Source organism: Cetorhinus maximus, chromosome 3 (assembly GCF_964194155.1).
Source record: "Cetorhinus maximus chromosome 3, sCetMax3.hap1.1, whole genome shotgun sequence".
Classification (NCBI taxonomy): Eukaryota; Metazoa; Chordata; class Chondrichthyes; order Lamniformes; family Cetorhinidae; genus Cetorhinus; species Cetorhinus maximus.
In genome coordinates, this window is record NC_135881.1 from 187853478 (window position 1) to 187879599 (window position 26122).

General features: G+C 41.7%; 1 protein-coding gene across 2 annotated transcripts in view; it reads right to left on the reverse strand.

The window, feature by feature from the left end:
* The window catches only part of cep72 (centrosomal protein 72), a 151462-nt gene that overhangs the window by 51620 nt on the left and 73720 nt on the right, over positions 1-26122 (reverse strand). For both annotated transcript variants that reach the window (XM_078539453.1, XM_078539452.1), the window contains 2 exons: positions 16965-17059; positions 11903-11957 (listed from right to left, as the gene is read on the reverse strand). In XM_078539453.1, coding sequence (XP_078395579.1) covers positions 11903-11957; positions 16965-17059 — 150 coding nt within the window. The remainder of the gene's footprint in view (positions 1-11902; positions 11958-16964; positions 17060-26122) is intronic.

Genomic DNA, 26122 nt, shown 5'->3' on the forward strand with positions numbered 1-26122 from the left:
AATGCTCAGTGCTGGTAAAGGTAGTAACAGACATCCAGAACAAAAACAAAAATACCTGGAAAAACTCAGCAGATCTGACAGCATCTGCGGAGAGGGATACAGTTGACATTTCGAGTCCGTATGACCCTTCATCAGAACTAAGAAATATAGAAATGTGATGAATATAAACTGGTAGAAGGGGGTGGGACAGGAGAGCTCGATAAGGGGCTAGTGATAGGTTGGGGCCAGGAAGAGGCTGCCAAAGATGTCATAGACAAAAGGACAAAAGGGGTGTTGACAGTGGTGATATTATCTAAAGGATGTGCTAATGGGGACATTAAGGGAAGCAAACTGGTGGCAGATGGCCCTAGTGCAGGTGGAGTGGGGGGAAGGGATTGAAATGGGCTAAAAGGTGGAGATGAAACAATAGATCTAAATTAATTTAAAAATAGGAGGGAAAAGAAAAAAATATAGTTGTAAAAAAAAATTAATTATAAATTATTGGAAAAAGGGGAATCGGAAAGGGGGTGGGGATGGAGGAGAGAGTTCATGATCTGAAATTGTTGAACTCAATATTAAGTCCGGAAGACTGTAAAGTGCCTAGTCGGAAGATGAGGTGCTGTTCTTCCAGTTTGCATTGAGCTTCACTGGAACATTGCAGCAGGCCAAGGACAGACATGTGGGCATGAGAGCAGGGTGGAGTGTTGAAATGGCAAGCGACAGGGAGGTCTGGGTCATGCTTGCGGACAGACCGAAGGTGTTCCGCAAAGCAGTCACCCAGTCTGCATTCGGTCTCTCCAATGTAGAGGAGACCGCATTGGGAGCAGCGCATTCAGTATACTAAATTGAGGGAAGTGCAAGCGAAGTGCTGCTTCTCTTGAAAGGAGTGTTTGGGCCCTTGGATGGTGAGGAGGGGGTGGGGGTAAGTAAAGGGGCAGGTGTTGCACCTTCTGCGGTTGCATGGGAAGGTACCGTGGGAGGGGGGTTGAGGTGTCGGGGGTGATGGAGGAGTGGACCAGGGTGTCCTGGAGGGAACGATTCCTGCGGAAAGCCGCCAAGGGGGGTGAAGGGAAGATGTGTTTGGTAGTGGCATCATGCTGGAGTTGGTGGAGGATGATCCTTTGAACGCAGAGGCTGGTGGGGTAATAAGTGAGGACAAGGGGGACCCTATCATGGTTCTGGGAAGGAGAGGAAGGTGTGAGGGTGGATGTGTGGGAGATGTCATCTGGGACATCCAGAGTTCATTGAACAATAACATGCCATAAAAAACTAACTTCAGGAGAGAAGATTTCAAGTGCATTGTGGATTGCTGATTAAGGTTACACTTAAATGGTGCTCAAAGCAGAGCTGAGACAGAATGAAGAGCAGCATGATGCAGCTTTTTTATCTCATTCTTTCTGGGGGCAGTGGTAGTAATAAGACTCGTGAAAAAAAATTGAGCTCATTATTAGGATTCACAGTAAAACTAGGGTCCAGCTGCTAGAAAGGTCATTCTTCAAACTGAAAGCACACACCAATTCTAACTCCAGATTTAGGGTGTTAGGAGTTACAGCCAGTTATTATTCCAGAGATCTTTTCAGTCAAGGGTAAACAGTCAAGCAGTCACTCATCAGGATTACCCAGGGATGATTCAGCCTTCTCTCTGATTGACTGCTACTGCTGTTTGCTTATTTGCTAATCCACACCCCATTGCACCTCAACCCCACGCACCTGCACCAACCCTACCCCCATTCTGCCAGCAATATGGAAATAATGAATAGGCTGTGCTAGCTCATTTTCTGTCCTTGTCTCTATTATCGAACGTACTTAGTGATGAACAGTGACATTGCTTCTGGTTTGGCTACAGGTCTTACAATGAGTACAATAGGTACTCTTTTGTCAAAAATTGCCTTTGTTTTATATTGCCCATCTTTTGAAAACGTTTTTTTTAACTGAATGATGTTTAACTCTATATTATGCTTCTTTGATGGGCACTGTGAAAGTCTGAATCACAGTCTTAAGAAAATAAAACAAGAGAAAGGAAAATAAAGAGAAAAGGAAATAAATTTTATTTATATAACATCTTTCATGACTTCAGGATATCCCAAAGTGTTACACAATCAACTAAGTACCTCTGAAGCATAGTCACCGTTGTAATGTAAAAAATATATTTTGTGGACTTTTGGGCACCAACTACAACCCGACACTGAACAGTCCAGCACTATGATCTGCCAGCTGAAATTATAGTTAATTCTCATGCCCACAGACCAAGAATGGACATGGTACTGCAAAAATTGTCCTGTTCCCATACTGGTAGTACCTGTATGACGGCAGTCGATGCGGACAGGAGATAGAAAGAATGACAGAGATAAACAATATAGGGAAGATGCACTTTGCGCTCAAGTATGCTGGGCACTATGCTATGTTGAAACAAGGATTCTTGCCTCAAGTTTCCAAAACTCCATGATCCCAATCTTAAACTAGTTTTTCATAATAGAAAGTGCTGAGCGGAAGGATACAGAGACTCCCCACAGAGAGGTGAAACTAAAATAACTGTGACTAGACTGTGAGCAACCAGTTATAGAGATGCAGAGTTGCAAAACAGATTGCATCTACCTGTTAATTCTATGCTGTCAAACAGGAAGGGGCAAAGAGTAAAACAGTTAAAAATGAATTGCTTATAAAAAAGGAGTCAATTGTACAAATAGGATAGCATAATATACTGTACCCAAGATACGTAAACTTGCAACACTACACTGAAACTATCAGTGAAAAGGCCTCCATACCCTTTTGGGTATTGTTAGCATTGTTTCTGGAGTCTCGTTTGTGCAGAAAGGTACAGTGAGAAATCATTTTCATTGTGAAAATATGAAGTGTAATATTGCTATTTATATATACAAACAATTCACTAGATTAGAAATAACGTTACTTGAGTTTATTTTCAATGAAATGTGACCATGTACACAAACACCAAGTGAGATGATGCAAGCATGACCATTAATATATCAAAGGGCTGACCTTCTATGTCCTTTTTATCTACTAGGCTCAAATTGAATGTTTGTGGATTTGAAAATCAATATTCAGAAAAACAGAATTTCCCCTTCTTTGTGATTTTTAACAATCTGATTGGATAAGGACCAATAAGATTGTGAAAATTGTCCAATGGCTCTATTAGGACCATGCAAAGACCACTTCAAGAATCCAGAGTTTAAAACCGTTCAAAGGGATAAAGAGGGAGACAAAACTGAGTGCAGAGTGCTGCTTAAGTGCACAGTGTGTGAAGCTGGGAGTTTGGTGAGTGAACGAGTTCGGTGAAGACGGGAACTATAAATTAAATAAGAAAAATAAATTTAATTGATACAATAAAGATGGTATGATGGATGCTGTGTCATGGCTGCAGCATGTGGGAGCTCCTGGATGCTACTGCGATCCATGGCAACCAAATCTGTTGTAAATGTCTGCAGCTTGAAGAGCCTTAGCTCAAAGTTGATGAGCTGGAGGCCGAGCTGCAGACATTGTGACACATCACAAAGGGGGAATGTTATCTGGACACTTTGTTCCAGAAGGCTGTCACACCCCTTAGGTTAGTGTCATCTGATTTGGTCAGTGGTCAGGGACAGGAGGGTGTGACTGCAAGTCAGGCAGAAAAGGGGATCGAGAAAGTGGGAGTGAAGAGCCATCAATCCTTGCAACTGAGCAACAAGTCTGAGGCTCTTGCAGCTGGCATCAATGAGAGTAAGGGCTGTAGTGTGAATGAGCAGACTGACCATGGCACCATGGTACAGGAAGATATTTAAGTGGGGGAGTTAAAAGGAATGTTGTGGCAGTAGGGGACAGTATAGTTAGGGGGATAGCCATTGGTCTCTGCAGCCAAGAGCGAGAATCCAAAAGGCTGTGTTATTTGCCCGGTGCCAGGGTTCAAAATATCTACTCAAGGCTGGAGAAGAACTTGGAGTGGGAGGGGTAGGATCCAGTTGTCGAGGTCCATGTAAGTACCGACATAGGTAAGACTAGGAAAGAGGTTCTGTATAGGGAGCATAAGGAGCTAGGCACTAAATTTAAAAAGCAGAGCCTCAAAAGGTAATAATTTCTGGATTAATACCTGAGCAATGTACAAATTGGCATAAGGTAAATAAGATTATAAAGATGAATGCATGGCTCAAAGATTTGTATGGGAGAAGTGGGTTCCACATCTTGGGACACTGGCACCAGTACTGATGAAAAGTGGGGATAGACTTCATTTGACCTATGCTGGGACCAATGTTCTATCGAGTTGTATAAACTAGGGAAGTAGAGAGGGCTTTAAACTTTAAAGGGGGGAGGGATCATGTAGGGGAAGATTGGGAAAATTAAAGGTAAATTATAACACAGTAGATCAAGGTAGCAATAAAAGGTAATGGTCAGAGTATGGCAGGATGGGACAGTCATTGTAAACTTAAGAGTGTTCCAGCAGATAGGGCCAGAGTTTACAAAAACAGTAAAAATGCTGAATTAAGGGCTCTGTATCTGAGTGCCTGCAGCATTCATAATAAAACAGATGAATTGTTAGCTCAAACAGAAATTCATATGTATGACCTGATAGCCATTACAGAGGTGTGGTTATAAGGAAACCAAAGCTGGCACCTGAATAAACACAGATACGTGAAAGTCAGGAAGGACAGGAAGCTGGGAAACAGTGTGGGGTAGCTCTGTTAATTAAAGAGGGCATTAGTATTGTAATGAGAGATGACCTTAGTTCTAAAGCTCAATATGTAGAATCAGTTTGGATGGAATTAAGAAACAGCAAGGGGCAGAAAACATTGGTGGGTGTTGTTTATAGGCCACCAAGCAGTAGTGGTAATGTAAATCACAGAATACATCAGGAAATCAGAGGTGCGTATATTAAGGGTAATACAGTAATCATGAGGGACTTCAACCTACACACAGGCTGAGTAAACCAAATTAGATTAATCTTGTGGAGGACAAATTCTTGGAATGTATGCGAGATGGTTTTTGAGAGCAGTACGTTAAGGAACCAACTAGGGAACGGGGTATTTTAGATCTAGTATTGTGCAATGAAGGAGGTTTAATTAATAATCTTGTTGTAAATGAACTTTTAGGAAAGAGTGACCATAATGTGATAGAATCTTACGTCAAGTTTGAAAGTGGTATAGTTCAATCAGAAACTGGAGTCTTAAATCTAAGCAAAGGAAACTATGAAGGTATGAGGAGCAAATTGGCTATGGTGGATTGGGAAGCTACGTTAAAAGGTATGATGGTAGACAGGCAATAGCTAGCATTTAAAGAACTAATACATAGTTTACAAGAAAAATACATTTCTTTAATGCACAAAAACCCATCAAGGAAAGTGTTCCAATTGTGGCTAATGAAATAAATGAATGATTGTATTAGATCGAAGAGAGGGGAGGATAAAGTTGCCAAAAAAGGTAAGCCTGAGGATTGGCAGCATTTTAAAATTCTGCAAAGGAGGACCAGGAAAAAGATTAAGAAAGGGAAAATAGAATATGAGAGTAAACTAGCAAAAAACATAAAAGCAGACTGCAAAAGCTTCCATAGGTTTGTAAAAAGGAAAAATTAGCAAAAACAAATGTGGGTCCATTACAAGCAGAGTCAGGAAAATTTATAATGGGGAATAAGGGAATGGAAGAGAAACTAAACAAATACTTTGTGTTTGTCTTCACAATGGAAGACTAAAAAACTTGCAGAAATAATGGAGAACTGCAAGATTTTAATATTACTTTAAAAAAAGTACTAGAGAAATTAGTGGGAGTTAAAGTACATAAGTCCCGTGGACCTGATGCTTTACATCCCAGAGTGTTGAAAAAGGCAGCTGTAGAGGTAGTAGATGCACTGGTGGTCATCTTGGAAAATTCTACAGATTCTGGAATGGCTCCTGCAGATTGGAAGGTGGAAAACGCAACCCCATTATTTAAGAAAAGAGGAAGAGAGAAAATGGGGAACTTCAGACCTGTTAGTCTAACATCAGTCGGAGGGAAAATGCTAGAATCTATAATAAAGGGTGTGATGGGTCATTTTCAGGTTGGTAGGCTGTGACTAATCGGGTACCGCAAGGGTCAGTGCTTGGGCTCCAGCTATTCACAATCTATGTCAATGATTTAGATATGGGGATGAAATGTAATACTTCCAAGTTTGCAGATGACACAAAACTAGGTGAAAGTGCAAGTTGTAAGGAGGATGCAATGATGCTTCAAAGGGATTTGGATAGGCTAAGTGAGTGGTCAAAAATTTGGCAGATGGAATACAATGTGGAGAAATGTGAGGTTATCCACTTTGGTAGGAAAAACTGAAATAAAGAGTATTTCTTAAATGGCGAGAGGCTGGGAAGTGTTGACCTTCAAAGGGACTTGGGTGCCCTTGTTCATGAGTCACTGAAAGCGAACATGTAGGTACAGTAAGCGGTTAAGAAGGCAAATGGTATGTTGGCCTTTATTACAAGAGTATTTGAATATAGGAGTAAAGATGTCTTACTGCAATTATATAGAGCCTTGCTGAGAGCACACCTGGAGTGTACAGTTCTGGTTTCCTTACCCAAGGAAAAATACAATTTCCATAGAGGAAGTGCAATGATGGTTTACCAAACTAATTCCTGGGATGGAGGGATTGTCCTATGAGGAAAGGTTAAAGAGATTGGGCATTTATTCTCTGGAGGTTAGAAGAATGAGACGTGATCTCATTCAAACATACAAAATTCTTACAGGGCTCGACAGAGTAGATGTAGGAAGGATGTTTCCTATGGCTGGAGGGTTCTAGAACCAGGGGACACAGTCTCAGAATAAGAGGCAGGTCATTTAGGATTGAGCTGAGGAGTAATTCTTTTCACTCTGATGGTGAATCTTTGGAATTCTCTGCCCCAGAGGGCTGTGAAGGCTCAGTTGATGAGTATGTTCAAGACTGAGATTGCTAATGTTTCTACACTTTAAAAACATCAAGGGATACAGGGATAGTACAGGAAAAGTATGTTGAAGTAGATCATCGGCCATGATCTCATTCAATGGTGAAGTAGGCTTGAAGTGCTGAATGGCCTACTCCTGCTCCTATTTCTTATGTTCTAAACCTGAAAACGATCAGGACATGGAGAATAGCGACAGCAGTAAAGGATCAACTTTCACTTGCAGAAAACTGTATCATCACTCCGAATCCAGGTCCATAGAGATTATGGGAGCTTATGGGTATCCCATACTTCAACCTTGTACTGTTCTTTCTACTTTAAGCATGCCACATTTAAGCTAGAACTGGACGTGTAGGGTTATGTTTTCTACACAAAGCTTTGTTAACACAATGCAGTTAATTGATTCCCTTCTTTGTTAGGCTGCTCTGTCTAAACTTGGAAGATTGTCGTCATCGTACAAATCTCAGTAAGAAATGAATAAGAACCATGAAATTAGCTTCATTCTCAGCCCAGGACTCCCATCACTGGAAACCTATTTTAGCCCAAGTCCTGATCGCCGATTAACCCAGTTATCTCCTAACACAGCAAATCCTAAAATTCTCATCTCATCATTTGTAAATGTACTCTGCAACATCTGGTCCTGTATCCCATCTCAAACCCTTCATTATTCTGAATCTGGACTGTTCCATCTTGCCCCCTTTGCTCTTCCCCACCACATGTGGTAGAACAAGTTAATTATCACAGCCTTCTTTACCTCCTCTCCCTCCCCGCCTTCAGAAGCTACTTATACCTCTCCAATTTGATACCCGCGTCCCAGCTTCAAAACTTCTCCAACTGTGCCTTTTTTCAAATTTCCTAAGCTGCTCCCTGTTCCCATTTTTTGTCCAGCCCGAGCCTTTGTGAAATATCTGGAGACATATAAACTACTGGATATATAAAATGCTGAAGTTATTTCATGTTCTCTTGTTCAGGATTGTGCTATTGTTATTTAATATTCTCTTCACAATTCTTAATTTTTTAGTCCTTACTTTATTCATATTTGACATCACCAATTTGGAGCAGATATATAGGTATAATTATACTAATAAACTGCTTGGCATTTAAATCAATGGTTTGGAAGGAATTAAGTCCCTAGGGAAAATATCAGCTGCTTAGATCTGAACAGGAGCCCAATAAATTTTCATTCCCTCAGCGCAGTTAATCCTAACCCAATCTGGATCACCCGCACCTTTGAATGCTACCATCTAACCAGGTCCTGAACTCCTCAGTTTCAGTCTAACTTGACCTGTACCCCACCCACTTCCTTCAAACATGGCAACAGTCTGTCTCAATTAATCTCAGCCTTTCTGCTCTATCGAATCCCATTAAACATTGTGTAACAATTTCAAGCTTTGTATTTCCACCAAATCAAACACAGCAAATACAACTGGAAACTCTAGTTTCCACTTACCACTAATCTTTGCCACATTGTATGATTTTTCTTTCAATTTGACTTGACTTCCTTGGTTAAGAATGGTTGGCTTATCCCCTTCCTTGAATCCTTCTTCCTCACTGGAATATATCTTTGTTGAGAGTCATGAACTATTTTCTTAAATGTCTGCTATTGTTCATCAACCGTCTTTTCTGCTAAACTGCTTTCCCAGTCCCCTCCAGCCAACGCTGCCCTCATTCTATTGTAATTACCCTTATTTAAGTTTAGCACAGCTAAACCAAGTTTCTCACTCTCAAACTGAATGCTAAATTCTACCATATTATGGTCACTGTTTCCTAGGGGATTCTTTATTGTGAGACCATTTGTTAAAACTGCTACCACATTCACCCTATGAATGACCAAATCTCCTTTTGGTAACATTCAGAGGGTAATGTTGGGTTACGAACATTTAGCTCTTCTCAATATCAGCCTTAGCACAATGGTAAAATTCTGTGCAGTATTTAATCCATGCCATGGAGGTCTCGCCCGCTGGCTGAAGAGCCAGCAAGAGCCCCGTGTCACCTACTTTTGGAAAGGCCTGCTATATTAAGTGCCAATCAGGACCTTGCCCCAAATCAAGTGCCCAGGGATGGAGATCCTGTCCTTGGCAGCTGCAGCACCAGCAGAAGAGATGGTAGTTGTGGGCAAAGCACAGACCAGAGGCCCAGGTTCAGCAATGGACTCCAGGCCACAGGTGAGTGAGGGCGGGATGGGGGTTGCAGGACAGAGAAATATTGTATAAATTCAAATTAGATAACACTCACCAATCTCTCTTACGCAGTCCCTAGGATTCAAGGATGACTTACTTCCACTCTGGCTCTACGGACTTATCAGCCATCTGAGAACCCAATGTGCAAACTCCAGACTCGGCCATGTGTGTAGGTGTTGCTTGGAAGGTCAGTTAGATGAGTTGCTTGGAAATTTTCGCACACGCCACCTCCTTAACTTAGCCACTGCAAATGGCTGATGAAGTCTTTCTGTGTTTGGCATTTTTCCAAATAAACTGTTAGTGCTGTTTGGAAGGGAGTTCCAGGATTTTGACCCAGTGACAGTTAAGGAACGGCGATATATTTCCAAGTCAGGATGCTGAGTGACTTAGAGGGGAACTTTCAGGCGGTGGTGTTCCATTGTGTCTGCTGCCCTTGTCCTTCTAGATGGTAGTGGTCGTGGGTTTGGAACGTGGTGTCAAAGGAGCCTTGGTGAATTCCTGCAGTGTATTCCTGCACCTATGCTCACTGGAGTTTAGAAGAATGAGAGGTGATCTCATACAGGATTCTGAATGGGTTGACAGGTTAATCATAAGAGTTGCTTCCCTTAGCTGGGGCAACTAGAGCCAGAGTGGGGGGGTGCGGGAGGCACAGTCTCAGGATAAGGGGTTGAATATTTAGGACTGAGATGAGGAGAAATTTCTTCATTCAGAGTTGCGAATCTTTGCAATTGTCTACCCTAGAGTGTTATTGATGCTCCATTGTTGGGTATATATAAGGGTGAAAAATTCTCTCAGGGAATCAAGGGATAAGGGGAGCATGCAGGAAAATGGAGTTGAGGCAGATTATCAGCCATGATTGTATGAATGGCTGAGCAAGTTTGAGGAGCTGCATGACCTACTCATGCTCCAATTTCTTATGTTCTTAAAATAAAAGTTTAACGTGTTAACAGCCTGGATTTTGTGATTGGCAGTGGAGCAGCTGATCATCCTTTATTCCTTATAATTTTTACAGAGAGCCAAATAAAGACTGGGACATACACATTATAGGCTGAAATATCATAAACTTTAAAAAAATATTAAAAACTATACAACTTTTACCCTAATGGAAAAATGTGGCATTACACAAACAAAGTTAGTTTTAGTTTTCCAGGGCTAGAGAGGTTCTTCTGAAGTAGCTATGATTCAATACACTGTTAAAAACTAGTTACACCTCATTAACAAAGCATAGCTTTGTATGAGGGTTTTAACTGTAATATTGCATTGTAAAAGGGAAAGATCTCATCACGTCAGTGATTTCTAAAGGCTGCTGTCTGCAGAGACCTTGACAGCGTATCCAGTATAAGAGTGTGGAATAAATGACAGCAATGTCTGGATTTCCACATTTAACTGCGCATATGCAGACATCAGAAGTTTCTGGCAGTTTCACAGGGTAATGACGGTGAATGCTGACAATTTTGTTGCTCTAACAACTACCAAACCTGGGTCATTATGTTCCGCTGACTATAACCCTAACACAGTAACCATTTAAGATTTTAACAAACACTGGCACCCCACCCACCACCTTAAACGTTTGCTCCCTCTACCATCGGCACACAGTTTTCCAAACTGTGGGTCGTGACCCCCCCCAGGACAAGATTTTGAGGTTGCAAGTTGAGGCAGCAATGGCTGCAATGGAACTCCGACCCAATTTTTACAGCCGCAAAGCTTCTTTAAATCCTTGCATTTTTTTGAACAGTGGGTGTGGTCAAACTAACCAACGTCTAAGGCTTGATTCCTGCTCCTTCAGGCCTCTCTCCCCCGCCCTCACAGCTCCCACAGAGGGGTCACAGCAATTTTCAAGCCTCAAAATGGGATCACAGTGGGAAAGTTTGGGAAGTGTTAATCTCGATATGTAATGCAGCAACACGCCAAGGCTCCTTCGACAGCACCTTCTAAGCCTGCGGCTTCTACCCCCACACCCCCCATAAGGGCAAGGGCAGCAGGTGCATGGAAACATCAACACCTGCCAGTTCCCTTTCAAGGCACACACCATCCTGCCTTGGAAATATATTGCTGCTCCTTCATTGTCATTGGGTCAAAATCCTGGAACTCCTTTCATAACAGTACTGTGGTGTACCTACACCACGTAGACTGCAGTGGTTGAAGAACGTGGCTCACCATCACCTTCTCAAGGGCTATTAGGGACGGGAAATCAATGTTGGCCTTGCTAGCGACATCCACACCCCATGAATGAATTTTTTAAAAATGCCTAGAAAGGTTGAACAGATCAATATCAGGTTTAATTTTTGAGGAAGTGGGTGATGATGGCAATTTTGAAAGCAGGAAGGATGATCCCTGAACAAAGGAAGCCAACAACACTGTTGGCAAGTATGGGAATCAGGAGAAGAAGCTGAGTTGTAGGAAGTTTGTTGAGGACAGGGACAAGGGAACAGAAAGTAGGGTTCATGCAAGAGATGAGCTGAGAAAGGTGTAAGAGAAAAGGTGATGGGAGATAAACTTCTGAATAGTATTGGGATTGAGCTAGAATGTGTAGGACACTGAGAAGGAGGTGAGGAGCTTGAAAGAGAAGAGGGAGTGGAGGTCATAACAGAAACAAATGTATAGAGGATCTTAATTTTCAATTTATGAACTCTATACACTTGATGTTGGAGTCAAGGAAGGGAATGTTGGGGAAAGGGCTTTGAATAGACAGTTAATCATGAAGAAACGTTTAGCACCACTGAAGTTAGAAACAAATTCTTGGGCTAGTGATTATAAGAATAATGAAGAAGTTAGCTCATTTGCTTCATGAGCTCCAAATCTACAGGAATGTTTAAAATTATTTGATGATCATATTTTAAAGGAAATGAATTACCTTCGGTAAATGCTTGAATTTCTGCAGAGCCTTTCCTTTGTGAATTCACAATAGCCTAAGTGGAATTAAAAAACAAACCAAAAAGGATTAACAAATAATCAATAACTTCACAGGAAATCAGAAAACAGCATTCCAGCCCACAGAGCCTGTTCCTTTTGACAGATCATATACTCTTTGATGTATTATATTCTTTAAGGAATTTTCAGGGAAGTGTCTAAGAAAAATCTCTCAAATGTCATGCTGCCTTTGCCGTCTTGCAGGACTGTAGAATAATAATCTAACACTACAATCTAATATCACACCCATGACTTGTTGCATTCCAAAGGTGACATTTCAATGTCAGGTAAACAGAGTGATGCACGCACATAGTTTAAAAAAAGTTTGGCAAATGGTTGAAAATTTCAATTAAAGTAAATAGAGTTTAAAAAACCACATTCTATGTAAATCATTTCATCATCCTCAACTGTGGAATTTGCTATGAAAGATTTGCAAGCACACCTACCTACAATTATAAGTTGGGGGAGAAACTCGAAGACTTCAGGGGCAGTGGTTGTTGTTATCTTGTGAGGAACCATTAAACCTAAAGTAGAAGGGTATTTATAATCATGCAAAATGAAGTGTTGGTCATCATGTGGTTAGGTGATGAGGGCGATACAAGGAAGGAAAGGACCTGACCTCTGTATGACTGCTTTCCTTAACTACAAGAGAGGTTAAAGTATCAATAAGAACAGTTCTCTATGCTTTGTTAAAGAATTTCCTTGACTCCATGACAATACAACAGAATGTAGAAGCTGCTGTTTATAATTGTGACTGAAGTTTGATACTATATTCCCGTAAAGGGGAAAATTCCTCTGTCTTTTGCACCCTGTTTTTAAAACACCAACCAACATAGTCCATGACATTCTGAAGTGAAAGTGCATACTTGCTCAGAATGCTGAATTCTAATTTGGCCTGGTTGCATGCTCACAGAACTTGGTAGTGCCTCCTGCTCAAATAATGTGTGTGGGGATAATGGCCAAGGGGAGGGTGAGCCTCAATGTGAGAAAAGAGAAGATAAAGATTTGGATTTATATAGCTCCCTCCACAACCTTAGGACATCCTAAATGTAAACCTTTGCACACAGTGAGGTCCCACAAACAGTAATGAGAAAAACTTGCGATGCAGACTTGAGGGGCCATATAGTCTACTCTTGCTCCTATTTCTTCACATAAATGAAAAGTTCATCTGTGATGTTGGGGAAAACATAAGTGCTGGCCAGTATTCAGGGGAAACTCCCCCACTCTTCTTTAAAATAGTGCTATGGAATCTTTTATTGCACCTGAAAGGGGAGACGAAGTTTAATGTCTTGTCCAAAAGACAGCACCTCCTAAAGTGCAGCACTGTGTCAAAATGGATCACATGCTAAAGCCAAGTCTCTGAAGTAAAGTAGCACAGAGGTTATATTACTGGATTAGTAATCCAGAGGCCTAGGCTAATGATCAGGGTCATGAATTCAAAGCTCACCACAGTAGCTGGGGAATTTAAATTCAGTTAGTTAAATAAAATCCGGACCAAAAAGTTAGTTTTGGTAATGGTGACCATGAAACCACAGGCTTGTTATAAAAACCCCTCTTGTTCACTAATGTCCTTGAGGGAAGGAAACCTGAGGGTCTTACCTATGACTTCAGGCCCACAGCAACGTGGTTGACTCTTAATTGCCCACTGAAATGGCCTATCAAGCAACTCAGCTTTATTCAAGAAGGTGGATCACCACCACCTTCTCAAGGGATGTGCAAATAAATACTGGTCGAGTCACTGACATCTGACAAGTGAATGTAAAAAGTATTAAGTGACAGTGAGCCTCTGTGTTCAGAACAAAGCATTTATTTTTGTTCACAGCAACTATTAAGATGCCGAATCTCTAGGTGTCAAAATTATTGTTAGACTATTGCCTAACTAGCAAATGATTCTAGCTTTCGCAATGCATCTTTAAATGTTGTCATTTACACTCTGTTGGCAGAGCATTACTAGGGAAGTATCAAAAGTTTGATTCCTGACTGTGCCGAGCTTGATATCAGTCACTATAGTTAGCCTGGTTTAAGGAGGCGTAATGGGGAGCAGGGAGAATAGCCAGGATTCCTGTTCCTGGTCGCTCTGTAATGATTCCAGCTGGAAACTGGACATTGGTACAGTACATGGTCTAGATTGGCTGGACACTTGCCACTGTAAATTAGCTTGACAAATGGCCACTTGAGCAAGTTATCAAAAGTGCTGCTCCAGCCCAAAGGCACTACATGAAAAGTAGAACAGGAATGGGAAGACAATTGGAAGAAAGGTCATGTATGAATGAGTGTCTCTGGCACTGTTATGTAAACACAACTAAAATAGTCTAAATCTCACCACAGTCATTTTCCAACTTCAACTGAAAGAGTCATTCTTTGACCACCTCAAGCAAAATACAGTCAGTCATTCTCCAATGACCACCTACATCAAGTCATCCTCAGATGCAAACCACCATTGCCCAACCAAGAACAGGGACAAAGAGATGAACAATACCTTTGTCAGTGTTCTCTCTGTGAACAATGTTCCTGTTCCCTCGTTCCTATTCCCATTAAAGCTGATCATTCAACTTTCCCTCCTGGCCCCCATGTTAGCCAATATTGCAAATGGTTCTGAAGAAGAGTCATACAGACTTGAAATGTTAACTCTGTCTTTCTCTCCACAGATGCTGTCAGACCTGCTGAGTTTTTCCAGCAATTTTTGTTTTTGATTGTAAATGGTTTCCTCTCTTCAGGTGCTGTCCCTCTCTTATTTAAATCTGCTATCATCAACCCTCTCCTCAAAAAAATACAACCCTTGACCCAACCATCCTTGCAAACTTCAATCTCCCATCTTCAATCTTCCTTTTCTCTCCAAAATCCTTGTGCATGTTTTCCCCTCCAAAATTGGTTCCCATCTTTCCCAGAACTCCATGTTTGAATCTCTTCCATCAGGTTTCCACCCTTGCCGCAGTAGCGAAACAGCTCTTACCAAAGTCACAAATTACATCTTGTGTGACTGTGACAAAAATAAACTTTCCATTTTCGTTCTTCTTGACTTGTCTGTAGCTTTTGACAAGGTTGACATCATCCTCCTCCAATGCCTCTCCGTCCGACTTGGTGGGACTGTTCTCACCTGGTTCCATTCCAATCTATCTAACCATACCCAGACAATCACTCACAATGGCTTCTCTTCCAGCTCCTGCACCATTACCTCTGGTGTCCCCTAAGGATCTCTCCTTGGCACCCTCCTAATTTCCATCCTCATGCAGCCCTTCAGTGACATCATCTGAAGGCACAGCGTTAGCTTTCACCTGTACACTGACAACACCCAGCTCGAGCTCACCACCACCTCTCGCAACTCCTCCACTGTTGCCAAATTATCTGACATTCATACTGGATGAGCGGGAATTTCCCCCAATTAAATATTAGGAAGACTGAGGCTATTGCTTTCAGTCCCTTCTCCAAAATCTGTTCCTTAATTGCCAATTCTATCTTTCTCCATGGCAACAATCTGAGATCAAGGCTCTGTTTGCAACCTTGTTGTCACATTTGATCCCAAGATGAGTTTCCACCTCACATTTGTGACATCTCTAAGGCTGCCTATTTCCACCTTCATAACATTGCCTGACTTCAGCCCTGCTGTCTCAGCTAATCTACTGCCCTCATTCATGCCTTTGTTACCTCTAGACTCAACTGTTCCAATACACTCCTGGCTGGACTCCCATAGTCTACCCTCCATAAGCTTGAAGTCATCCAGAACTCTGCTGCTCATGTCTTAACTCGCTCCTTTGTCATCCCTATGATTGCTGACCTACACTGGATCCCAGTCAAGCAACATCTTGATTGTAAAATTCTCATCCTTGTTTTCAAATCCCTCCATGGCCTCACCGCTCCCTATTCTCTAATCACCTTGGCTCCACAACCCTCAAGAGATATCTGCACATCTCTAATTCTGGCTTCTTCTGCATCCTCAATTTTAATCGTCACGCCATTGATGGCTGTGTCTTCAATTGCTTAGACCCAAGCTCTGAAATGCCCTCCCTCTCCATTTCTTTTGCTTTCCTCCTTTAAGACACTGCTTAAAATCTAGTTCTTTGAACAAGCTTTTGGTCATCTGACCTAATATCTCCTCATGTGGTTTGGGGTCAGAATCTTTTTTTAATGCTCCTGTCAAGCACCTTGAGACATTTCATTACATTATATAAAGTGCTATATAAGTTGTTGTTGCTGCTGTGCTACTCAGAAATCCATTGCTTGTAACTGTGTACAAGCCAATCAAAGCCGATTTTGAACCAAATCGGTTCCTACTCCAGAATGATCAGAATGTATATCCAATTACTTTTTTGCTTTTAAGAAAGATAATGTATTTCTCTGGTACTTATAAATATGATAACGTAAAGGTTTTAAAAGGGTAATGAGGAGAGAGCAGGGATGACAAGGCAAGCAGATGTAAAGCATATGAAATGTTTTTAATATTGATTTAAAGTCTAAGTTCATATTTAGTAGAAAGTAAATTTTACAGTAATAAACCTCTTCCAGAGATTCGGAGTTTATGACAGCTCCCCAAAGTTTGAGCACCAAATGCACCATTTGCTCTGATGCAAGCTGTACACCCAGAGTTAGCTGATAATGGGAAATATATATATATATCTGGAAGTGTTTTTAAGCAGTATAATCAGTGTAAAAATAAAAACATAGTAACTAGCAAAAAGGATCTCCAATTTCTTGGGAGTCGACAGAAAAGCATGGGTTAAAATACAAGAGTATTCAATGAAATGAGCAGAGGAGTTAACAGGAAACAATGCACAGAGGGCACAAATAGTACATTTTTTGTTAACCTGGAGCCATTTCACAATGTGTACTTAGACTAATTAGCAAATTTGGGGAGGGTGGACAAGAAAATTGCCTTGCCAATAAAATCCCTTGCGAAATGTTCTTATTTTACCAAGAAGGACTCTGAATGTTACAGTAATTTGATAATCAATTATGCACCGTAACAGTAAACTTCATTTATTGTCAATAGTAAGGATCAGTCTTGAGACCTTAGGAATGTTGACAGACAGGGACCTGGTCGACGGTAAGGTGTTTCTTATTGCAGGTTCCTGGCTTCCTGAAGCATCATCAATCTCACGGATACCTTTGGGACAGGGGTGGGGGTGGGGGTGGTAGAATGACAGGGCGGGGGTGGGGGTGGGGGAAAAGAGTGTGAAAGAGAATGGGAAATTATTACACCAGCAATATACAGCAATTAACTCAATTCCAGTTCATGTTACTCATGCTTTTAAGTAAAAAACTGCTCCACAGAATTAATGCAAATTCTACAAAAGTGTTGATTTCCCCCTATAATAGTATTTTTGCGAAGATTCCTGATGAGTGCAAGACAAAAAGGTTCAACATGTCTCTTTTTTCAGCAATACTCAAGTTCTATACTACCAAATGTCCTACCAAAATATTGCTATCCACTAATGTTGAAAAATGAACACCTCAACAGTCTTGATTCTGGAATATCAGATGATTGGCTGTTGCTTTGCAAGTGAGGCAGATGATACACTGATATATGTAATATGCAATATATTGTCCATGATAGTGATTTACACTGATTGAAGTAGTCACTTAAAGCTGTATTTGTGTTATAGTTAGTGACATTTGCAGGCTCTATGATTATATCCATATTTACATGGGAACTGTAGAGTACTGGCTTTGATTACTATTAGAAGTTTGCTTTACTATGTAGCTAACTCTGATCACTGCAAACAGAATTATGTGCTGTTTTATAAGTGACAGGTGTGTTAGGCCTTGCCATGCACAATGCTGTGCTGAAGCTCGTTTGTCTACTTAATTCCAGGAGGTAGGTGGTGTAATTGCTGTGAATAAACACAGTTCAAGGTCATTCAAGAGCTTGGTCAGATAGCTTTTCAGATTGAAATGTTTTCGTCTGTTTCCAGCTCAGATTTTAAGATCATTTTGCATCTGTAACCATATGGCATTGGGTGTGCATTGATGACTCAATTTTTACTGCCATAGATGTGACTTGAAGTACTACAAATCAATTAAAAACAAGAGCAGCATATACTGATTGCAACTGTAATAACATAATCGCAAAACCTTCTGTGCGGGTGATCTCCTGTAATAATGAAACCATAACCAAAGATATCTCTGCTAACTTTCAAAAGACAGTGTCATTTATCCCAGGAAACAAGGTGGTGTCCTTGGGGAAAATTAATACATACACAACAGCAAGTAAAAAACATTACTAAAAATTCACAAATCTAATGATAGGCGAACTAAGGGGCCCTTTGTGATATCCAACACTACTCCCTTGGGTCCAGGGATTCCAGTCTTAACTGAAGTTCAGTTTCTGGTCAATGGTAACCCCCAGGATGTTGACAGTGGGGGATTCAGTGATGGTAATGCCATTGAACATTAAGGGGTGATGGTTAGATTCTCTCTTATTGGAGATGGTCATTGCCTGACACTTGTGTGGCGCGAATGTTACTTGCCACTTGTCAGCCCAAGCCTGGACATTGTCCAGGATTTGCTGCATTTGGACATGGACTGCTTCAGCACCTGAGGAGTCGCAAATGGTGCTGAACATTGTGCAATCATCAGCGAACATCCCCACTCCTGACCTTATGATGGAAGGAAGGTCATTGATGAAGCAGCTGACGATGGTTGGGCCTAGGATACTACCCTGAGGAACTCCTGCAGTGATGTCCTGGAGCTGAGATGACAGGCCTCCAACAACCACAACCATCTTCCTTTGTGCTAGGTGTGACTCCAACCAGCAGAGAGTTTTCCCCGATTCCCATTGACTCCAGTTTTGCTAGGGCTCCTTGATGTTGCACTCGGCCAAATGCTGCCTTGATGTCAAGGGCAGTCATTCTCACCTCACCTCAGGAGTTCAGCTCTTTTGTCCATGTTTAAACCAAGGCTGTAATGAGGTCAGGAGCTGAGTGGCCCTGGTGGAACCCAAACAGGGCATCAGTGAGCAGGTTATTGCTAAGCAAGTGCCGCTTGATAGCACTGCTGTTGACCTCTTCCATTCCTTTACTGATGATCGAGAGTAGACAGATGAGGCGGTAATTGGTCGGGTTGGATTTGTCCTGCTTTGTGTGTTCAGGACATAACTGGGCAATTTTCCACATAGCCAGGTAGATGCCAGTGTTGTAGCTGTACTGGAACAGCTTGGCGAGGGGCGAGGCAAGTTCTGGAGCACAAGTCTTCAGTACTATTGCCGGAATATTGACAGGGCCCATAGCCTTTGCAGTATCCAGTGCCTTCAGCTGTTTCGCAATATCACGTGGAGTGAATCGAGTTGGCTGAAGACTGGCACCTGTGATGCTGGGGTCCTCCAGAGGAGGCCAAGATGGATCATCCACTTGGCACTTTTGGCTGAAGATTGTTGCGATTGCTTCAGCCTTATCTTTTGCACTGCTGTGCTGGGCTCCTCTACCATTGCGGATGGGAATATTTGCGGAGCCTCCTCCTCCAGTGAGTTGTTTAATTGTCCACCACCATTCAGGACTGTTTGTGGGAGGACTGCAGAGCTTAGATCTGATCTGTTGGTTGTGGAATCGCTTAGCTCTGTCTATCACTTGCTGCTTATGCTGTTTGGGACGCAGGTCGTCCTGTTTTATAGCTTCACCAGATTGACACCTTATTTTTAGGTATGCCTGGTGCTGCTCCTGGCATGCCCTCCTGTACTCTTCATTGAACCAGGGTTGATCCCCTGGTTTGATGGTAATGGTAGAGTGGGGGATATGCCGGGCCATGAGGTTACAGATTGTGTTCGAGTACAATTCTGATGCTGCTGATGGCCCACAGTGCCTCATGGCCCAGTCTTGAGTTGTTAGATCTGTTTGAAATCTATCCCATTTAGCACAGTGGTAGTACCACACATGATGAAGGGTATCCTCAATGTGAAGGTGGGACTTAGTCTCCACAATGGTTGTGCAGTGGTCACTCCTACCGATACTGTCATGGACAGATGCATCTGCTGCAGGTGGGTATCTATTAAATGAGTTGAGTGTTTCAGCCTCAACCACCAACTTAGGCAATGAGCTCCAGACGTCCACCACGCTCTGGGTGAAAAAGTTTTTCCTCATGTCCCCTCTAATCCTTCTACCAATCACCTTAAATCTATACTATCTGGTAATTGACTCCTCAGTGAGGGGAAATAAGTTTTCCCTGTCTACCCTATCCAGGCCCCTCATAATTTTGTACATATCAATTAGGTCACCCCATAACCTCCTCTGTTCTAAGGAAAACAATCCAACCAATCCAATATCTCTGCATAGCTGCAATTTTCAAACTCTGGCAACATTCTTGTAAATCTCCTCTGTACTCACTCCAGAGCAATTACGTCCTTCCTGTAACAAAAATAAAAATACCTGGAAAAACTCAGCAGGTCTGGCAGCATCTGCAGAGAGGAACACAGTTAACGTTTCAAGTCCGTATGACTCTTCAACAGAACTAAGTAAAAATAGAAGAGAGGTGAAATATAAGCTGGTTTAAGGGGGGGTGGGACAGGTAGAGCTGGATAGAGGGCCAGTGATAGGTGGAGATAACCAAAAGATGTCACAGACAAAAGAACAAAGAGGTGTTGAAGCTGGTGATATTATCTAAGGAATGTGCTAATTAAGGGTAGAAAGCAGGACAAGCAAGGTACAGATAGCCCTAGTGGGGGTGGGGTGGGGTGGAGGAATCGAAATAGGCTAAAAGGCTGAGATAAAACAATGGATCGAAATACATTTAAAAATAATGGAAATAGGTGGGAAAAGAAAAATCTATATAAATTATTGGGGGAGAAAAAAGGGGTGAGGGGGATCGGAAAGTGGGTGGGGATGGAGGAGAGAGTTCATGATCTAAAATTGTTGAACTCAATATTCAGTCCAGAAGGCTGTAAAGTGCCTAGTCGGAAGATGAAGTGCTGTTCCTCCAGTTTGCGTTGAGCTTCACTGGAACAATGCAGCAGGCCACGTCCTTCCTGTAATGTAGTGACCAGAACTGCACATAAAATTCCAGCTGTGGCCTAACTAGCATTTTATACAGTTCCCTCATTACACCCCTGCTTTTGTATTCAATACCTTGCTTAAAAGGAAAGAATTCCATATACTTTCTTGATCACCTTGTCCACCTGTCCTGCCACCTTCAAGGACCTGTGGACATGCACTCCAAGGTTTCTTACTTCCTCAACCCCTCTCAATAACTTCCCGTTTATTGAGTATTCCCTTGCTTTATGTCCCCTCCCCAAATGCATTACCTCACACTTTTCTAGATTGAATTCCATTTGCTACTTCTCCGCCCACTCAACCAAACTACTGATATAATTCTGGAGTTGACAGCTAACCTCTCCACTATCAACTACACGGCCAATTTTTGTGTAATCTTCAAATTTCCCAATCATGCCTCCCATATTTTAGTCTAAATCATTAATATATACAACAAACAGCAAGGGCCTCAACACTGAGCCCTGTGGAACACCGTTGGAAACCGTTTCGCAAAAACATCCTTCACCCTTTGTTTCCGGTCGCTGAGCCAATTTTGGATCCAACCTGTCACATGAGATCTCAGTTTCTTGACTAGTCTACCATGTGGGACCTTGTCAAATGCCTTACTGATATCCACGTAGACAACTACCCTCATCAATCCTCTTTGTTACTTCCTCAAAAAATTCTATTAAGTTAGTAAGACACCATCCTCCCCTAACAAAACCATACTGACTATCCCTGATCAACCCATGCCTTTCTAAATGACAGTTTATCCTGTCTCTCAGAATTGCTTCCAATAATTTGCCCACCACCAAAGTCAGACTGACCAGCCTATAATTTTTTGGCCTATCCCGCGCATCCTTTTGAAATAATGGTACAACATTCACAGATCTCCAATCATCTGGGACCTCACCTGTATCCAGCGAGAAAAATGATCCTCAGAGCATCTGCTATTTTCTCCCTGGCTTCCTTCAACAGCCTGAGATACAATCCATCTGGCCCTGGTGATTTATCCACCTTCAAGGATGCCAGTCCCTCCAGTACTTCCTTTCTCACTATGCTTATTACATCTAAAATTTCATGCTCCTTTCAGTATACTAAAGTATTAATGTGAAAAAACACAAGTCAGCATATTCAGTTCACAGCACACTCTTCTCAGAAAGTTATGGTTTCAATCTCTTGTTAAGGGTCTGAGCACATAACCTAGGTTATCACTGTAGTGCAGTACTAGAGAACGTTACGCTGTCAGAGAGGTCACAGAGGATGATTACCAAACACATCCTCCTCTACCCTTTCAAGCGTTCTGAAGGGCCCTCCACGACACCCTGGTCCACTCCTCAGTCACCTCCAACATCTCCTCCCTTCCCTACAGCACCTTTCCATGCAAGTGCAAGAGATGCAACACCTGTCCTTTCACCTGCTGCCTTCTCACCATCCAAAGCCCCAAACACTCCTTCCAAGTGAAACAGCAATTTACTTGTACTTCTTTCAATTTAGTATACTGCATTCACTGCTCACAACGTGGTCTCATCTACATTTGGTGGACCGGACCAAATGCAGATTAGGTGATCACTGCGGAACACCTCCGTTCAGTCCTCAAGCATGGCCCCGAGCTTCCAGTTGCTTATCATTTTAATTCTCTACCTTGCTCCCATGCTGCCTTTTTTGTCCCCCTGCTACAGCGTTCCATAAGCTCAACGCAAGCTCAAGAAACAGCATCTTATCTTTCGCCTCAGCACGCTCCAACCCTCTGGACTCATAGATCATAGCCCATGCCTTCGTCTTGTTCTATGTGTTTTTTTCCCTTTTTTTTGATTTGCTGGGTTGGTCTTGCTGTTTTTTTTAATCCCTTCATGTTACATTAAGATTTTTTTTTTCTGTAGCCATTCACGCTTCATTTGAACACAATCTTTTTGTTGCCTATACCCATTACCACTCTCTTTGGCTGTTGCATCATGAAATCTTTTGTTGTTTAATCCCCTGGCTTCCAGCCAATCACAGAGCTTTCCTTTTGTTCTTCTTGCCCCTCCCCTCTTCCAATATATTAAAAACTCTTGAACATTTCCATCTTTCTTCAGTTCTGATGAAAGGTTACTCGACCTGAAATGTTAACTCTGTTTCTCTCCACAGATGCTGCCTGACCTGCTGAGTTTTTCCAGCAACTTTTGTTTTTATCACAGCGGGTGATGCCTGTCGCATCCAACTGTTCCAGGGGTTTATTTGACAGTTAAAAACTACACAGCACTATATACAGAAAAGCAGTGTTGTTCTCCTGTTGTCCTTCAACATTTTTCTACAACAAACATCACTAAAATCAACCACCGATCAAATGTCATGTTGCCAAATAGTTCTCCATCTGCTACAGATCAAACTTCTTTTTGTTTTCTAGTGTTCTGGCCTATTCTTTTCTCTTGCAGGGTGGTGAGAATGAGGAATTCACTGCCACAAGGATTGGTGAATGCAAATGGCACAGATCCATTGAAAGGGAAACTACAATAACTTACATTTATATATCACTGTTAAAGCAGCATTATCAAACAAAAGGTTACACCAAGCTGCATTAGGAGATATTAGGGCAGATGACCTAAAGATTGTTCAACAAGATAGGTTTTAAGCAGTATCTTAAAGGAGGAAAGAGGGATAGGGAGGTGGAGGAGTTCAGGGAGAGCATTCCAGAGCCTAGGACCTCAGCAGCTGAAGGCACAATCACCAACAATGGAACAACCAAAATTGGGGGATGCACAAGAGACCAGAATTGGAGGTACGCAATGTCTTGGGGGGGTTGTAAGGCTGGCAGAAATTAGAGATATGAAGGAACAAGGAAGGATTTAAAAGAAAGATGAGAGTTTTAGAATTGAGGCATTGCTTGCTTAGGAGCTAATATAGGTTAGTGAGCACAGAACTGATAAGTGAATGGGATTTGGTGTGGATTAGTATATGGGCAATAGAGTCTTGGATGAGCTTAAGCTTCTGGAGGGTAGGAGATGGGAGGCTGACCGGGTGTGCATTGGAATAGTCAAATATGGAAGTAACAGAGGCATCGATGAACTAGTTAAGTACATGCAGGAGAAGGGAATAAAATAATAAGTTGATTGGGATGAAATTAATAGAGTGCAAGGAGGTTTGTGTGGAGCACAAATACTGAATGGACTGTTCCTGTACTATCAATTCAATGAAAACAGAGTAACACATCATTCATCTCATGCTTGCTACATAAATTGAAGTTTTCCAAACCTCCATACTTCAGCACAAAGCCACAGGACACCAAGTGATCATTTTCATTGACTGGGCATTAATCTGGTGAAGCAGATTGTTCCTTCTATAAGCTCCTGCCCGATTTTTATCCCAGTTTGGGTGTCATGATGTTATCAATTTGTCAGATTATTTTTTTTGCATGATACTTTGCAGTTATATAGGATTGCAACTTCAAAAGCCACAGCTTTTACAACTTGCAATAAGATATCAACATTTGCTCGGCAATAACGTTCAGACTAAGGTGGTTGTGGATTCAAGCCTCACACCAGGATTTGTGCACTTTGGTTGGGGAGCAGGGGCAATTACAACCCCCTTCCTCTCAATTTTCCCTTCCCCAATGAGCCAAATTCTACTGGTAACATAGAGCCACTTGGAAACATGCTCTTGTTTTAAAGGTAATCAAGTTAGAGGTAATCAAATTTAAAATGAGTTTTGGTACTATTCCTAATGTGGTAATTTGCAGCTAAATATTTTAAAGCCTGAAGTGCACATTCTTTGAGTACTATGTTTGATTTTACTTCATTCAGTACATTTTTTTACTGAATAAAAATAGGTAACTGTAGAATTTCAGAAGTTGGGCTGTTGATCTTTTCATGTTGGGTAAACGTCTGCACACAAAGTTCATTCTAGTTATATACTGCAAATTTATGACTTTATCCATCGTGACTTCCACAATTAATAATGACTTATTACTAATCATAGGCACCAAATTATTCATCAACCCACTACTCTTATTGCTTTGAACAGGAGCAGTCATGAAAATTATGAGCTCCTATGAAACGAGCAGCAATGCAGGCTTGAAGACATTGCAATTTATCCCTTGCAGGATGAAACGTGTTTACCATATTAGCTGAATTATCATCTTTGCGGTTCCAAATTGGAATTAATAGTTAGGAACAGCATTACTCTAAACGTTCACATTTCCTGAAGCAAATTTTTAAAGATTCAAATCTTAATTGGGTGCTATTTAACCGGCAGGCTTCTGAAAAGCGTTTACACTGAGTTGTCACCACAGTCTCTGAGGCATGGTGCTGGTGTGAGATTTTCACCCTCTCATGCTGCAGGTAACTTAGTTCTCCATAAGAATTTTAGTAAGGTTCAGTGAAACATTTGTGAACATCTTCCGCTATGTCCACTCGAACCTAGAAAAGCAGCTAGTAAAGCTATACAGGACAAGGGTAAAGTCTTTATGCTTAAGGGCTCGTCAGTGCTGGTGGTTGTCATGTAAACAACACAAAATGATGTCCTAAGAGAATGGCACAAGGGGTTTTTGTACAAAATCAAAGCATATGGAAAGAAATAACTTGTATTCGGAGTTAGATTTTTTTTGATAGACAAGGGAGTTGAGACGACAACCTGCTCAGCCATGATCTTGTCGAAGGGCGGAGCAAGCTCGAAGGGCCGAGTGGCCTACTCCTGCCCCTAAGTCCTATGTTCCTATTTACCTGGGAAATTCTAGGAGTAACCTGGTGGGCAGATTTCTATGCCAATTTTTACAGCCAGTATAATCCATTCAGAGTTTAGCAACACAATGACATTCAGAATATCAGAAGTCACACAAATAAAGAAACGTACCATAAACTTCCTGTTGGGAGCTGCTTTGTAAAGAAAGGTAGCTCTAGTTTGGTGCCTCAAAAGGGCACGTAAGCCTTGGCTCAGTAGTATCCGACACTACAATAGTGACTACAATTCAAAAGGTATTGCAGTAGTTCATTCTAAATAACCTCTCATCTGCAGAACACTTTGCATGGGTAAGTTTTCCTAATGTGTATCCAATGCCTTGATTTCACCTGTTGAGTGCAATAGGTTTATGTTTCTCATGTGTATAGACCTTCGCTGCTTGTTGGGGTAGATCCAATGATTAAAAATCAAGGACTGATAGTCACAGACAAAGTGTTATCAACAGTGATGTGTGTTTATCAGGCCTTAACAGTCAGATTGAACTTCCTGTCAGA